The sequence below is a fragment of the Phasianus colchicus genome, chromosome 7 (genome assembly GCF_987193195.1).
Source record: "Phasianus colchicus chromosome 7, bPhaCol1.hap1.1, whole genome shotgun sequence".
NCBI lineage: Eukaryota > Metazoa > Chordata > Aves > Galliformes > Phasianidae > Phasianus > Phasianus colchicus.
Window position 1 is genome coordinate 6346599 of NC_143442.1, and position 14638 is coordinate 6361236.

The 14638-nt window shown below is 34.9% G+C and overlaps 1 protein-coding gene and 1 long non-coding RNA gene across 13 annotated transcripts in view; one reads left to right on the forward strand and one right to left on the reverse strand.

The window, feature by feature from the left end:
- Positions 1 to 9888, forward strand: part of LOC149917198 (uncharacterized) — a 37127-nt gene extending 27239 nt beyond the window's left edge. The window contains exons 3-4 of the long non-coding RNA XR_016468129.1: positions 4680 to 4809; positions 9125 to 9888. This is a non-coding gene — a long non-coding RNA (uncharacterized LOC149917198). The remainder of the gene's footprint in view (positions 1 to 4679; positions 4810 to 9124) is intronic.
- The window catches only part of R3HDM1 (R3H domain containing 1), a 42603-nt gene that overhangs the window by 21930 nt on the left and 6035 nt on the right, over positions 1 to 14638 (reverse strand). For 6 of the 12 annotated variants that reach the window (XM_090143568.1, XM_090143566.1, XM_090143563.1 and 3 more), the window contains exons 3-12: positions 13489 to 13578; positions 9896 to 10010; positions 8014 to 8092; positions 6389 to 6448; positions 6167 to 6307; positions 3647 to 3755; positions 3456 to 3551; positions 1985 to 2022; positions 1852 to 1902; positions 1488 to 1714 (exon numbers count right to left, since the gene is read on the reverse strand). In XM_090143568.1, the coding sequence (XP_089999694.1) occupies positions 1488 to 1714; positions 1852 to 1902; positions 1985 to 2022; positions 3456 to 3551; positions 3647 to 3755; positions 6167 to 6307; positions 6389 to 6448; positions 8014 to 8092; positions 9896 to 10010; positions 13489 to 13578 (1006 nt within the window). Of the gene's footprint in view, positions 1 to 1487; positions 1715 to 1851; positions 1903 to 1984; positions 2023 to 3455; positions 3552 to 3646; positions 3756 to 6166; positions 6308 to 6388; positions 6449 to 8013; positions 8093 to 9895; positions 10011 to 13488; positions 13579 to 14030; positions 14073 to 14638 lie in introns of those variants that run through there. The other 6 variants (XM_031590741.2, XM_031590733.2, XM_090143571.1 and 3 more) reach the window with 5 other exon arrangements.

Below are 14638 nucleotides of genomic sequence, written 5' to 3' on the forward strand. Positions count from 1 at the left end.
AGCAGCCTCTATACAATCTAGAAGACTGGGGTAAAACATATTTACCATTTTAAGTCACCTTACTGTCCTTCAAAAAACATTCTAATTGCAAGCTTTTCATTTGTTAGTATGAAAAATTAGTACAGCTGCAAGCATATGCTGATGCTATTAGCTTTTTTTTTCCTATTGCTAAAGTGAAATGCAAAGCTAAAATTTGTAAATTGTGCAAAATAATTTATGTCAGCTTCAGAAAACACTCCTGATTTTACCAGTTACTTTGTTTAGATTTCTTAACAAAGGTAGCCACTTCTAGATTACGTAGAGAAATTAGCCTGAAGTCACCATAGTTAAAGCCAGTTGCATTTTTTATCAAAAAATGAACATTTTTTCTTTTGATTAATGTTTTTAAACAAAAGGTTTCTGAGAATGTACATGATTTCAGAGTTTCAAAACAAATGTAGAAGTACTCTTGGAACATATATATATTTTTACACATAATGGAAAAAAAATCTAGTTACTGCATTAAAGATGTGGTAGTATATCTACAGTTAGTAAAAGTATCAAAGAAAGTAAAAAAATTCACAAATTCTCCTTAGAAAAAAAGTGTTATAAATGACAGGAAGGCCAACTACAATACAGATAAGCAGTAACATTCTTCTCTTCTGATTTCTACTTCTAACTTTGAAGTAGCACATCTGTAACCCACCCATCTACTTCAAGACTCAAAATTCTGCACAGCTAAGATGATCTCTTATATCGAATTTATTTACCATTTAGAATACAAATATTTACTAAATGCCACTTTCGATTGACAGAAGATTTATATCCTTATTTTCTGAGATTTTGTTTTGACATTAGCTACATATGAGCACACCTTTGAAACCCAAAGGCTTAAAAAAAATTAGTATTCTTTTTCCCAGAATTTGTGAAGCTTACAATTAAACTGTACACTTTGTTCCATTGTTCTGTTTTTTTTTTTTTCCAGCAATCTAAAAATTAAGTAAACTTTTTAAGCATTTAAATCCTGGCAATGATACTGATCAGAACAAACAATGATTTATAGGTTTTTATGCGATAGTATGGTAGAAGGATAGCAACTCAGATTCTTAAGACTGCACAAAGCAGCTTTGCTGTGATGGAGTTGAACTCCAAACTCATTTTGATTTGGTATTAAGTACATATGTTGATAAATACCCTCAAATTCTTTGTAATTTTGTAATGTATTTAATTTAAAGCCACCAGTAATTAAGTTTTAAGTTCTACTTCCTAAGTCAAAAGTCTTCATTTAATTTGTAACCTGAATTCTAATTCTCCAAGGCACTTACACACTTAAGGCCTCGGTCAGTAGTCATTCTATGCACGCAACACCCACTGAGACCAGAGGGAGCTGTATGCATGGAACTCCTACAAGACCAAGGCTTCTACTTAGCACACATCCACAATATGCGTCAAACATCAAACCAGCAGGTACTTCACTGCTAGGTAACTATGTAGAGATTTCATAATACCTGTCTCAGATAGCCTGCCTGTGCTTTTGCTGCTTCCAGAGCTATCTCCTCTTGTCAGAACTGAGATCCCACTGAAGCTGCTGGCCTTTGTTACAGCTGGCTTCAGACTGCGGATGGAACTATCGGAATCGGTGCTGCTCCAGGGACGGGGCTCACAATACTTCAGCTCGTTCTCAGTACTGCTCTGATGGCTGTTGGCTGATCTCCCTGATGCTTTTTTATTGATTCTGCAAGTTATAAACTAAAATTTTAGCACAAGCATCAATTGCAAAATAAAGGAAAAGAAGAAAAGAAAAAGGTGAAATGCATGCGGAATACTTGGGGATATATATATATATATATTTTTAGAGAATGCATCAAATACCTAAATATCTGTCGTCTTTGTTGTGTACTATTAGTTTCTTCCTCCTGGATTCTGTTGGCATTTTAATAAGATAGCTTAATATTTATTAAGAAATTAGAAAAGTGAGACAGAATTGAAATGCAAATTTACTTACCTTTTATCGGTGAAATAATTCTCTTGGGAACACAGGGACTGTGTGGCAAAAAAAAAGTGTAGAAATAAGCATTAATTGCATCTAGAACCCCTCTTACGGCATAGTAACAAAACAAATTGCAATTTGAAGTATTTTCTGTTAGCTATGAACTTTGATAGCTTTCTTCATATATAAAACTGCCTGAAAATATAACCTCTTCGGTGAATAATTTCCATGGTATGGGGGGAAGAAAAGTCAGTATAAAAAGATGTATCTGTATGAAGTTAAAATTAACTTTAGAATAGGACTGATCAATTCATTTATATCAGTATTTTCTCTGAAGCTGCAATTCCTTGAATTAGGCCTTTCCTCCATACAACATCCAGCTGATATGACTGCGCAGGTCTGTTAGCAAAATCTTGGTGGCCTTCTCCTCTACTTGAAGCGTATAGTAATACTACTGGCTACCGCAATAACTATACTGAATTCATCAGATACAGGCACACATACAGTAAAAAGCAAAAAAGGTTATTAATAACTTTAATTATATTGTTCTTAACAAGGACTTCTAACCTTTGGTATAAAGCTTTCTAAGGGTACAATACATGGTGTGCAAAAAGAAAAGGCTAAAACTCCATCCTTTTTGCTTGTAACTATGGTGAACAAAATGATTTTTGGAAATCATGGGTACAGCAAATCAGCCTCTCAGAGCTCGTTACTCCTACAGAATAAGAATATTACAAATGTGTGAGAGCTACAGATAAATGGCAGAAAAGTTGGTTAAAGTAATCAACTTTGCAAGACAACATTTACTTCTAATAACATTGAATGAAACAGAAACTCTACTTGCAAAAAATGCAAGGCTGAACAATTTACTAAGTGGCACTATATGATGCTCTGGAATAAGTGAATGGCTCTGGAATAAGTGTATGGCTCACATTATCATTAACACCACAAACTTATTAACTAAACTAGAGCTGCAGAATTTTCATCCCACTTAACTCCACTCAAGATACCAGACTTCCAGATTTCTGACTCATTTTGCACATGTGGAAATTCAAATTCTTTTATTGCTACTGGTCATAAGATGCGTTTGAAATAAATAGGTTTTTCACACCTGTGTCTAAGAGCAAAACAAATGAAAGTGATAATTATTGCTCTCAGTAATACTTGTCATGTCTACAGTACCAAAAATTAAACCTAAATTTCATTAAGAGGCAAAATAATGCATTGAAGACAGTAATGCTAAAGAACATATGAAAATGTTCTCGATGTTTCTGTGGGCTTCATGCGGTAACAATGAGAGGAAAAATCAGTAACTTCCCAGAAACTTCAGTATCATCTAAAAATTGACTTCAAGGCACACTAATGATGATCTGCTCAGTATTCTTCTGATATAGAAAGTTTCCTGAAAAGAAACATCTCTTAACAAGCACACACATGTATGTGAAGTGTTCATATAAAAGACAGCATGCTTTTCTTTGATACGTACGTCTTGTGCAAATATTCTTTCTCTAGCTCTCTGATACTCTTCTTCACGTTCTTCTATGGATTTACTTCTTCTGTCATCTTTTAATCGTATTCTCATCTAAATTAAGTGATAAAGCGTCAACTTACACATGAAAGTAGTACAGATACATCGTCCAATACAACAAACAGAAGTGGAAAGTAATATTTATTCACCTGGTTGTCATCTTTGTCTAAACTAGAGTTATCTCTTTTAAGGATGTACCGCTTCTGAAAGTCATCACTCTTCTCATCCTTTATATGCTCACAAAACTTTTGGTCAGGTCTATGAAAAGTTGTTAAAAAGAAAAATTTATGGACTTGTAAAAATACACTATACATGGTGGAACCAACTGAAATGTGTACAATATATTTAACAGTCTAACATAAGTGACGTGTACAATATATTTAATAGTCTAACAGATGTGACAGATTGTGGTTGTCTGGGCAATGGGAAAAATACCAAAAACGTGTACTGTTGTGTACACCTGACAACTCCTGTTCCTGATGCATGACAAACCTGCTTTTAAAATCGCTTCCTCCTTCAAAGCATTTGCTTCAGTTTCCAACTAAGGTGGGAAGCAACCACATGCCCTTGGGGAACCAGAAGTGCTCTTGAATCCAGACTGGTGCCATGCAATGAGTATTGGGCATGCACGGAACTGAAGATAGGTGCTTTCTGCTAGAGCTGTAATATACCTCAGAATTCATTTCAAGGGAAAATGGATGATAAGGAGATATATAGAGAGGAAAAAGCATGACACTTACAAGCTTCTAAAACATAATTAAGTAGAAATAAACAAGAGAAGAAAAATGACAACAGTGCAGACAAGCAAGAGCTTCATGAGATCAAAGTGAGGAAGAAGCAATATATATTCTTTTGGTACTTTATCTACTTTGTGAAAGAAAGTGAAATATTTTGCAAACTTTTTTTTTTTTAAATAAAAAATGGATACCAACTACCTAGACAATGAAGCTGCTACGACTACAGTAAGATTGTCTCAGACAATCAGGAAGAATTTGCCTATTGAAAGACAAAATGTATATGTACTCTTCTCTGTATTTTACTTATTACTCAAGGCATTTGTATAAAATCAGGAGAACTTTTTCTGTAAAACAGTCAAGCCTAACTATTAGTTACTGGATGCCCAAATATAATTAGCAGGCATTTCAGAGAACCTTTAGACTGTCTTACCTCTTTCTTTTTAAGGTCCCTGAATTTACTGCCCTGCAATCACCAACTTCCCACTCCACTGAGACGTCCCAGTATGCACTGGGTTGTTGATGTCAGTAACATCACTGATCGGCGCTGGAGCCGGGAATCTGCCTATGAGGAAAAGGTAAGTTTGGTTTTATTCAACATGGAGCAGATCTCCAAGGTTTTCTTTCTAAATTCTTATTTTATATCTGAAGTGATTTAAAATAAGAATATTGAAAACATTAAGACTCTTCTTGTCTGCAGGTTGGATGAAATGCCTGCTAATTAGTAACTACACCTACATGGGGCTTCCAGAGGCCAGTTAAAAAAAAAGCAATAATAATAAATTAAAAAATAACAAGAAATCATATTTTAGAAGTTCTTATTCCACACTTGTATGTGTGAAGCTTCAGTCTACAGATGCCAGTAGATGCAAAGACAACAGATTTGAAATGTATGCCTTTGTAATTAATTTCTGATAGAGTATGTAGAGCCAAACCAAAAATAAATACAAAAAGACTTAAGTTTATCTAACACATATTTAGGCCCTATATAATTTTCTAATAAATTTGAGAGGGAAACTATCTGCTGAAGTAAAATTTCAGTATGGTACGTTGTTTCAGTTCTACTGACTCTTAAATTAGGATGGATAATACGATTTTATTCCTTCAAAGCTGCAGAGAGTCTATGATGAGGATGCAGGAGCTGTGAACTCATACTTTCATGCTCATATCAGAATACTTCAAGAAAAAAAGTGACATGCAAATTTACTAAGTTAAAGCTAGAAACTAAGTACACAAAACTTAAATACAGTCAACACATTAGCCCTTCATCTTTCTGTGGTGAGAGAAGGAGGAGACAGAGTAAGTGCAGAATACAGAATAGCTGGGTCCTAAGAGCAGAAGTGTCAACTACACGTGGAATTTGGTGATGCTCTGATTCCAGTGCTAGCATTTTGTAAGTTTTCTCCAAGAACTCCCCAGCCATCAGAATAAAGCAGCATGCAGAGTTGTTAACCTGGTTGACACTTCCACTGTTTGCCTTCCTTGTTACATTTACTTTGTGAGGTTGTGAGATTTGCAGGCAGCATTATTCCAACAACAGATTTCAAAGCTGAATTTTTTCAGTAGACTTTTACAGTACAAAAACCAAAGCTCAGCAAGACTTTTCCCCTCTGTTCACCCTATCAGAACAAGGCCTGTTCTAAGATAAGGGCTGGTCCTGCTTTGATCCAAACAAAAGGAGATACTTGAAGCTGCTTTCAATCTTTAAACAGATAATAGTAGATGTAAGTTCATATTTTATGGAAACAACATACTTTTTCATTGCTAAATCTTTAAACATGCAACACATCACATTATTACGTAACACTCAGAACACCTCTCCTTGCTGCATGCTACCTAATGAACAGACAAGCCCCTATTGCTGCAGATACAGCATCATTATATCAAGAGTTGAATGTGTGTACCATAAAGTTTTTCCAAGACTTTTACACTTACATTCTTGTATTGCTAGTTTTATTTACTATGACTGACTTCCCACTCTGGTCCACGTTGTGCTCTAATCCAAAGTAAGCAGCTACCCTGTGCAACAGCATTCTATGATAAGATGTCATTGGGGGAAACTTTTTTCTTGGAGCTCTGGAAGAAAGGAATAGTAGCTTTATTAAATAAACAGGAACACTCTTGAATTTTTTTTTCCTATAAGAGTACAGTACTTACTCATTATTACCAATGAAATCTAAAATTTCCTGTTCTAATTTCAGCAGCATCATTCTGTCCCTGAAAATAAAAACACAGCAACTCACATATGAGACACTCCAATAACTCCAGCTGTATTCATCTTAAGAATACACAGATAGTATCTATTATCAAGGAATGATGGAAGACTCTAAATAGGACCATCAGGTGTCTAATACAGTATTTATTTATTTTTAGGAGAAAGTACTCATTTTCCACTAAGCTGTATTTTATTGACCCACACTGTTCTCATCTCAGAAATCATAGTGCAAAGAGCCTGCTAGTAATCTCTTCCTGGTACTATCAATAGAAAGTAAAGTTATCAAGAAAGCTAGAGAAGGGAAAGAGCGACTAGGTTGGTTCTTGTTGGTCAGCATGGGTAGCAAGATTCTGCCCCCTGAACTGTAAATCACAGGATCATAGAAACAGACTGAGTAAGTGCTGGTAACAGAAGGCATTCCTACAACATACTTACAAGTAAGTAGTTAAAAGCTGGCACACACTGCAATGTGGTAAGATATTAAGAGAATATAAAAAACTAAAACTGAAGATGATTGAAATGGGTATCAGCTGAAACACTATAAAATAATCTTAAAAATGCATATGCCAATTTCAATATCTCATGAGCATATAATGAAACTGTCAAAAGGTCATTGTTTGCACACATCAGTTAATATGACAGCAGGTAAACCCCCAGCAGGCCTTTGCCTATAAACTTCTTGTTTTCACTAGGATGATTTATGACTTCCAGTAGGGCTGAAGTAAGAGACTAATACAGGCCTATGCATTCTAATTTTTCTAATGTCTTCTGTATAGGACAAAATGTGTTGGTCCATTATGATAATCTTCTCTTTTGTTCCCTCCCCCTCCAATAAAATGGAATATCAATACATTGTCATATTGTAAATAATAACTAACATAAGCAACTAACAAATAACAGGAATATCTTTCACAAGAGCAGCACAATTCCAATAAGCTCATTTCTTGCCTTGTATGTTAAGCCACATGTTAGGATCTAGTATTAAACTGTTAAGGGAAAGAACAAACCAGACAGACAGTGTACTGCAAATTTCAAAGCAACAGAATCATATCAACTTTTCCTAACAAAATGATGGACTTCGATTAGGTCAGATTTGGTTTCTGATGTGTAGATTGAAGATACATGTGCCTGTGATTTATATATTCATACTAAAAGAAGCTGTCTATAAATTCAGTACGAGATAGGTTAAAGTAAAAGAAGGCAATCTGGTATCTAACAAGCAGATGCTAAATGAGTACAAATTTTAAAGAGTATTAGAGTCTCTTCAGATTGAGCTGCACACAGACAGAACTCATTATTTGCTCATTAAACAGGAAAAGCATTTACAACAGGTCAGGGTCCTGAACCTGTGTTCATATAACACACAAACTACAATGGACTGGTGTTTCAGATAGTCTTCACAGCAAAATCTCATCCTAAGTAATTGATGTAATGGTAAACATTCAAGAGGAAGAAAATAAAATAACAACAACAATAATAATAATGAAAACCAAAACAAACATACATAACAAAACATGGTCCTATACCAAAGACAGAAAAACTGCAAGTTGATTTTGCTGATGCTTACCTGGGATTGTTTTTTAATGTATTTACTAAAAATTCATGAAGATCTATACCAGTGGAATCTGTGTACTCTTGGCTGGAATCTAAAGGTAAGGTGGAAGAAAGCAGAATTACATTTTGGAAAAAAAACCAAAATCAAAAAACCACCAAACCTATCTTTTTCCTAATTATTGATGAACATTGTTTTTATGGATCAATACTGTTAAACTAGTAGACATGTTGCAACACTTGCAGTTTCCACAGAAAAGGTTTGAAGAAAAAAAAAAAACAAAGCTGAAAAACCCTGTCTCTCTTAATCCTCCAATTCAAGCATAACACAAGAAACAAAAGCTTCAGTAACACTGTCAGTCTATTAACAACCTCCTTACATTTTGAAGGAGTATTTTATCATCTTCAGTAGTCTCATTTCTATCGACCCTCCAAGTTTTCTCCAACATACTACACTGCACTGCTGTATACACTTTCACAGACCAGTAGCTGATATACAGAAAGACTAGATATTGCCCAAAGAAATACTGTAATTCAGTATGTAACAGTTTATCCTACATTATTATTATTCTGTAGTATTAAGAACCTTCATTTTATTGGTCTTGCTTTCCACAACATCACATTCAGGAATTTCCCACAGCCTTCAGTCTTGTTCTGGTTTCAGAACAAGAATAAAATATTTCCTAATAACAATTTGTGTCACTGAAGTACTTTAACAACAAACCTTCCCTTTCACCAGCACATTCCAGAGTTACAGATCTCAGAATTATAAGCTATAGATGGTTTAATAATTTTGGAACTAGATTTCTTTCAAGAACTACATAAGTGTCAACCTACGCCCAAGGTAGGCACAGCTCAAACTTAGGTGCATCAGCCCTTGCTATTCTAGGCCTTTTTGTGTTTAGTATGGAGCATAGTCCTGGCAAATTAGCTTCTACTAGCAACAAGGGAGGGGACTACTGCAGTAAGGAGCATAAGATTCATTGGACACAACATAAGCAGGCTTTTTTTGTTGTTGTTTTTTAAGGAAGCAACAGCACATTTTTTTTGTTTTAATTTTTAGATGGTGAGCACACACTACAGAGGTTAAGCAAGGTAGCTCTAACACGATGCATTTGTTTCTTAAGGCATCATTTTGAAGACTGACATTTATAAATGCAGCCAAGTTCTGCACCCTGGTGCTTTTTATTTCATGAATGCCTGGTTGCCAGCTGGGACAAGATGTACAGAAACGTCACATGAAGAAGGCCTCATGGAATTGAGAAAGAGACAAGACAGACAAGTGCTAGCAGCCTCATGAAAAGAATACTAGGTTTAAAGATATTTCCTACATATTGGTTGATAAAAGTTTCCTAGATATGACTTCTGTCTCCTTTATTTAAACCAAGAGCTGTTCAATGACTTACCAACTTATATGCAATAAACATGGCAAAAGATAACAAAAGATAACATGGACAGAAACAGTGATGATTAATTTCTGCAGTTCTATTCCAAGTAGAATAGACCTTCAATCCAGACTGCAGGAACGTTAACATGCATGCATCATATTTATCGTTCTAACTTATTGAGTTCAACCCTTACTCCAAAGGATTTTTATAATCTAGATACTTCCAAAAGTATGTGTGTGAATGACCATATAGTCAAGTGAACAAGGCACAATGAAATATTAATCATTAACATGTGCAAAAATCCCTTGTGGTTCATGCAAACAGAGCATTCTTAGACAGTGGATCTCTGAAGAAACGAGCTTTCAGTCATAAGAAAGCATTATAATTTTTTACATTTAAAAAATTCTTCCCTAAGACTTTTCCCATCAAGAAGTCAGACAAGATCATTAATAAATCCTGAAAACAGTGATTAAAAAATACAAATTAAAAGCAGAATGACGGATAGCAAACCTCTGGATAACATTTTTCTGTGCAATTTATCACTGGAATTCTCCTTTTCCGTTTCATCTTTTGCAGGCTTTTCTTCTTTTTCACAACACTGTGACAACTGGATTTGAATTTTCTCCTGTCAAAAGTAAAAGTCAGTCACCATGGAAATTATTTCAAACAATATATATCTGCGACAGAACTTTCTGCACTATGTCACCTGCAAAAATGAAGTAATAACAAGGAAAGTAACTGACTTCATTTTCATTCTGATCACACATATACTCTAGCCAAACAAAATGAAGTTAGTTACTAGCAAAAACTATTGAGAAGAGATAGAAAGTAATATATATATTTTAGAATGTTGACATATTTCCTGGCTCTGAACGCTATTTCAAAGTGAATTTAAAGTATCTTGAAACATAAAGAAAATATTCCAGTTTTCAGACAAATTTTTTATACCATGTTTTTATGTTTTTATGCAGTGTGTGCATCATCTACATTTCCCCCTCCATTACAGAATAAAACAAATGCTTCAATCTCTAAGACAGACCACACATACAAAGATGAAATATTCAGAGTAGAAAATACCCAGGCTGAATTTGCAAACCTTAATGCAATCAAGGATTTGATTCCTTTTGTGTATTTTGACAAAGTAGCTTTGCGAGCAGTCATCTCAGAAACCCATGTTTCTATACAATATAGGGGAACTATCACGAAAACTGTTTCCCAGATAAAGCAAATCTGAGCTTTCCTTTTGAATTCACGTGACACAACGGTTCCCTAACTATTGGACAAGTAACATCTTGTCCTTTGTGCCTCTTTTTGTCTTTAACTAAACTACTAATGAAGGACTATCATGTCTCAGACAGCAAAAACATAGTAAGATGAGAGAAATGGAGACAAATTTTTTATTGGAGTGATCCCAAGAGGTGGACCACCAATCCTGATCTGTAATAGCACTTCCTCATTCATTTTACCTGGAACCTTCTCAAACATCTCTTTTGCTTCCCCAGAGATAACTGAGATAACTGCAAACAATCAGGACTTAACAAGGCTAAAGACTGTTTCACATGCAAACACCTCTTTGCACAACCTCCACTAACAACTATAAAGTTAACAGTGACTGTTCACCCAACAGCTATGCAAATGCTACTTTAAAAAAAGCATGGTGATTGTCATACTAAGAGATTAATTTTGCGTCAGATCTACCAACACAACATGCTATTCTCTGTTTTACAACAGTACACTACAAAATTAAGTAAATTAAGATTTTTCGTAGTCTGATTTTCTCTTATTAGAATATTGATTGGATAGGTTTGGAGTATATAGCTAAAGTTTTTAAAAAAATCGTAGCAATAGTTCAGCCAAAGGATTTCAGACTAAGTAATCATTTTTATGCTCCTTTCTGCAACAAGAGCTAAAAAAGGAGAGCCATCTGAACAGCCAATTCTACTGCCACCAATTCTACTTCAAAGCGTGATAGAACTGTGTACCAAAGGGCATTTTCTTGTGATTTGATGCCTTAAAACCTGTAGCACCTAATTAAGCGTGACCTACTTCATGGAAAGCCACTGAAAAATAATTCAGCTTCTGTTCCTTAGAATTTTCATTTAATCCCACTATAGCAATAGCTGGTCTGTCAGCACACTGATTTCACAGTCTCTTTATTGTAAAGCAAATGACCTTCCAATCTCAAATCTTCATTGTAACAGCATGAATTGTCAAATTCAGCATGAATTAGCAAATTTTGACTTAAAGAAAAGTCAAAAAGTAAAAACAAAACAAAAAAACAACGAAAACAACAACAACTAAAAAACCCAAACCAAACCCATCAAAATCTGAAAAATTTCTCCAGCTTAATACACTTGAATAGAAGCATTACAGAGCAGTTACTCAAAGGATCTACATTCTGTGTTCTCAACTTTCATCAGCACTCTCTAAAATCAGCTATGATCTGCATTTACACAAGTCAATTTAAACCATCACTACAGACTGTTTGTTAATTGTCACCTTCTGTTTTCATTTTTCCCACTTTGGGTTGTTTCATTTTGTTACAGAAGTTCAGTCTCTTAAAGATCAATTTGCCCATTACCCATATCAATATCATGGACACAAAACCAGCTTTTTCTTGTTAAGAGCTGAAATTAATCATCCTGCACTAGTAGTCATAGTTCATATATCAGTGTACAGAATCAGAACAACCCCAGCACCTAAACTTAGACAAAGGATGGCAAAAGAATAAAAAATCAGTGTATTACAAAGGTAAAATAAGCTGCATGTATTACAAAGTGCTAAGGAGAGATTCCCACAAGGCACTGCAATAAACGTCACCTGCAGAGAATGCTTAATATGAGAGTCTCTGATTTTAAAGCATTAAATATATGGTGTCATATAGTGCAAGAGTTCCAAAAAATCCTGATGACTTACATTTGAAATATGCTGTGGATGAACAGCTCATCGAATGAGGATGCAGTGACACAGCTAAGCCCTACTGCTTCAACCGTGATCTGATCTCCTAGTCAGTGTTAGTAGCCTTACAGGAAACATTACAGGATTATAAATCACAGTACATGGCATCAACTTTTCTGTTGTCTTTTTATCTCTCACTCCACATGCTGTACTGCTGTTCCTAAGAATTGGATTTTTTATTAAATTAGCTGGCTCAGTTCCAAAATTTCTCCAGTAAACTCTTCGAGTACATTATGGAAGGACTGGGAAAGCCCCTTTTCTCAGTTCCAAGAACAGAACCTAGACAGAGACTTTGTGGCTCATTCTTATGACATTTAATTAGTTTGAGTTCTCACATTCTTTCACTCTCCAAAACTAAAATGGATCTCCAACAGCAACAAATTCTTACCCGCTCCTACTGGTTCCCTTTGCTTGTTACAGAAAGTGAGACTTTTCACAAAAAGATAGTTCAGAAGCTTTTCAAATAACAGCGAAATAAGTCGATATGCTTTATGAGGAAGACATGAAGAATTTAACTTTTGTTAGGAGTGAAAACGAGAGCAGCACGAAAATCATTTCAGTGCCCATCTTCCATACCCAAACAAGAACTGGTAATAGCATTGTACTTTAAGGATACAGATAGTCAGAGAAGTTGGACTTTAAAGCATTTTATATATTTTGTCCAGTATTTAGGATTTTCTTTGAGTATATATTAACAAATTAGCCTTCAGCAATATCTCAGGCATGTGTTAAGAGAACCACCAGCAATTATTAATAACGTGCATAAATTCACTCAAAACACTAAAATTTAAAACTGCTTAAATCATCTAAATATAAAGCTGTTAAGTTATGCTGCATATCAACCACACTGTTTTTCTAGCTGTCTTAATGAAGGCACACAGCATTAGCTACCACACACACTGTAATGCTAGAAAGCTGAAAGAACTAACAAAGCCTCCCTCTTTGCATTCCCTGATACCAGTCACTGGAGTTCAGAAGATTCAGAAGCAGCAGATTCTTCAATAGATATCACCATCCCTATTAAAGCTGGACTGATTTTTTAAAATTAAATATGGTATCTACATATTTAAAGAGCACCCAAAAGACTTTCTTGAATAGTAAGTTACTTCAGATTGTTTCAGAAACTTCAGTAATGCGACTTTTACCTGGAGGTCCTGTGATATTTCAGCTGTAGGAGGTGGTGGATATTCTTCACATACAGCAAGGCTCCGAACTAACTTTAACTTTGTGTTTGACTAAAGGAAAGTATGTAAAATTAAAAACTATGGCTTATCAAAGTTCTATAAAGACACCAGAAGCTGTTATTTTTTTCCATTCAAGTTACGTAAAACAAACTGTCTGAGAACAGCATTTTTAATATTTTGAATAAATTACTTCCTTTAGGAAGAAAATACCAAAGCAATCGCAGTTTTGAAGGCACTATCAAGCACAACAGAGCACATCTAATGGAAAGTAAATAAAATCTTTGGAAAAGTGTTTCTGTCCATAACAATAAAAAGCCACCAAAAATATAAAGGCAAACCACAAAAGCAGACAACTAGGCAAGACAAAAAATCCAACAGAATAAAACAAAGCTTCATTGCCAGAAAAGAAAGGGCAAAACTAAAGGCACTGTTCACAATGTAACAAGGCTTCATATCAAGCACGGAGGGCTTCCTCAGCATGCCAGCACACAAGTCTACTGTACCTTCGACCTTTTTGCTGTCTGTCCAAAAGCCTGCACTGGCCGCTGAACGATAGGCACAACAGAAAAGGTTTTTATTAAACTTAATAGTTCAACTTATTCATGTAAAAGTCTGCATAACAGAGAAAGTTTTAACAGTTATTACTGATGTGATGGTCAAGACTATGAAAGCAATAGCAGGTGCTTTTGGCTGAAGGACCGCATGCTTTCCCTTCTTCATTGTGCTTATTGTCAAGTTCCCTTTCTTCATTTATAACAGAAGATACTTATAAAAAAAGATGTAACAAAAGAAATCTAACAAATAGTAAGCATTAATCTCACTCAGTAAGATCCATGTAGTTAAAACTCCCTGCTATCTCCTGCATTTAAAATTCTCATGTCCCAATTTCCTTGGTAACACGAGTTTGTTTGATAAATTTTCCTCCTGCTCCTGAAACCCATCTGGAAAATGATGGTACGGAAGAAGAGGAAAGAAAAAAAGAAAAAAGCCCCTATAAGGCAATTACTATATTCTAATTATTATTTTATATTTTATAGATAATTAAAAGATGAGGAGCTATAAAGAACGACTTTAAAATGGGTTGCTGATCAAAAGTTTTGCTTTAGTTAAG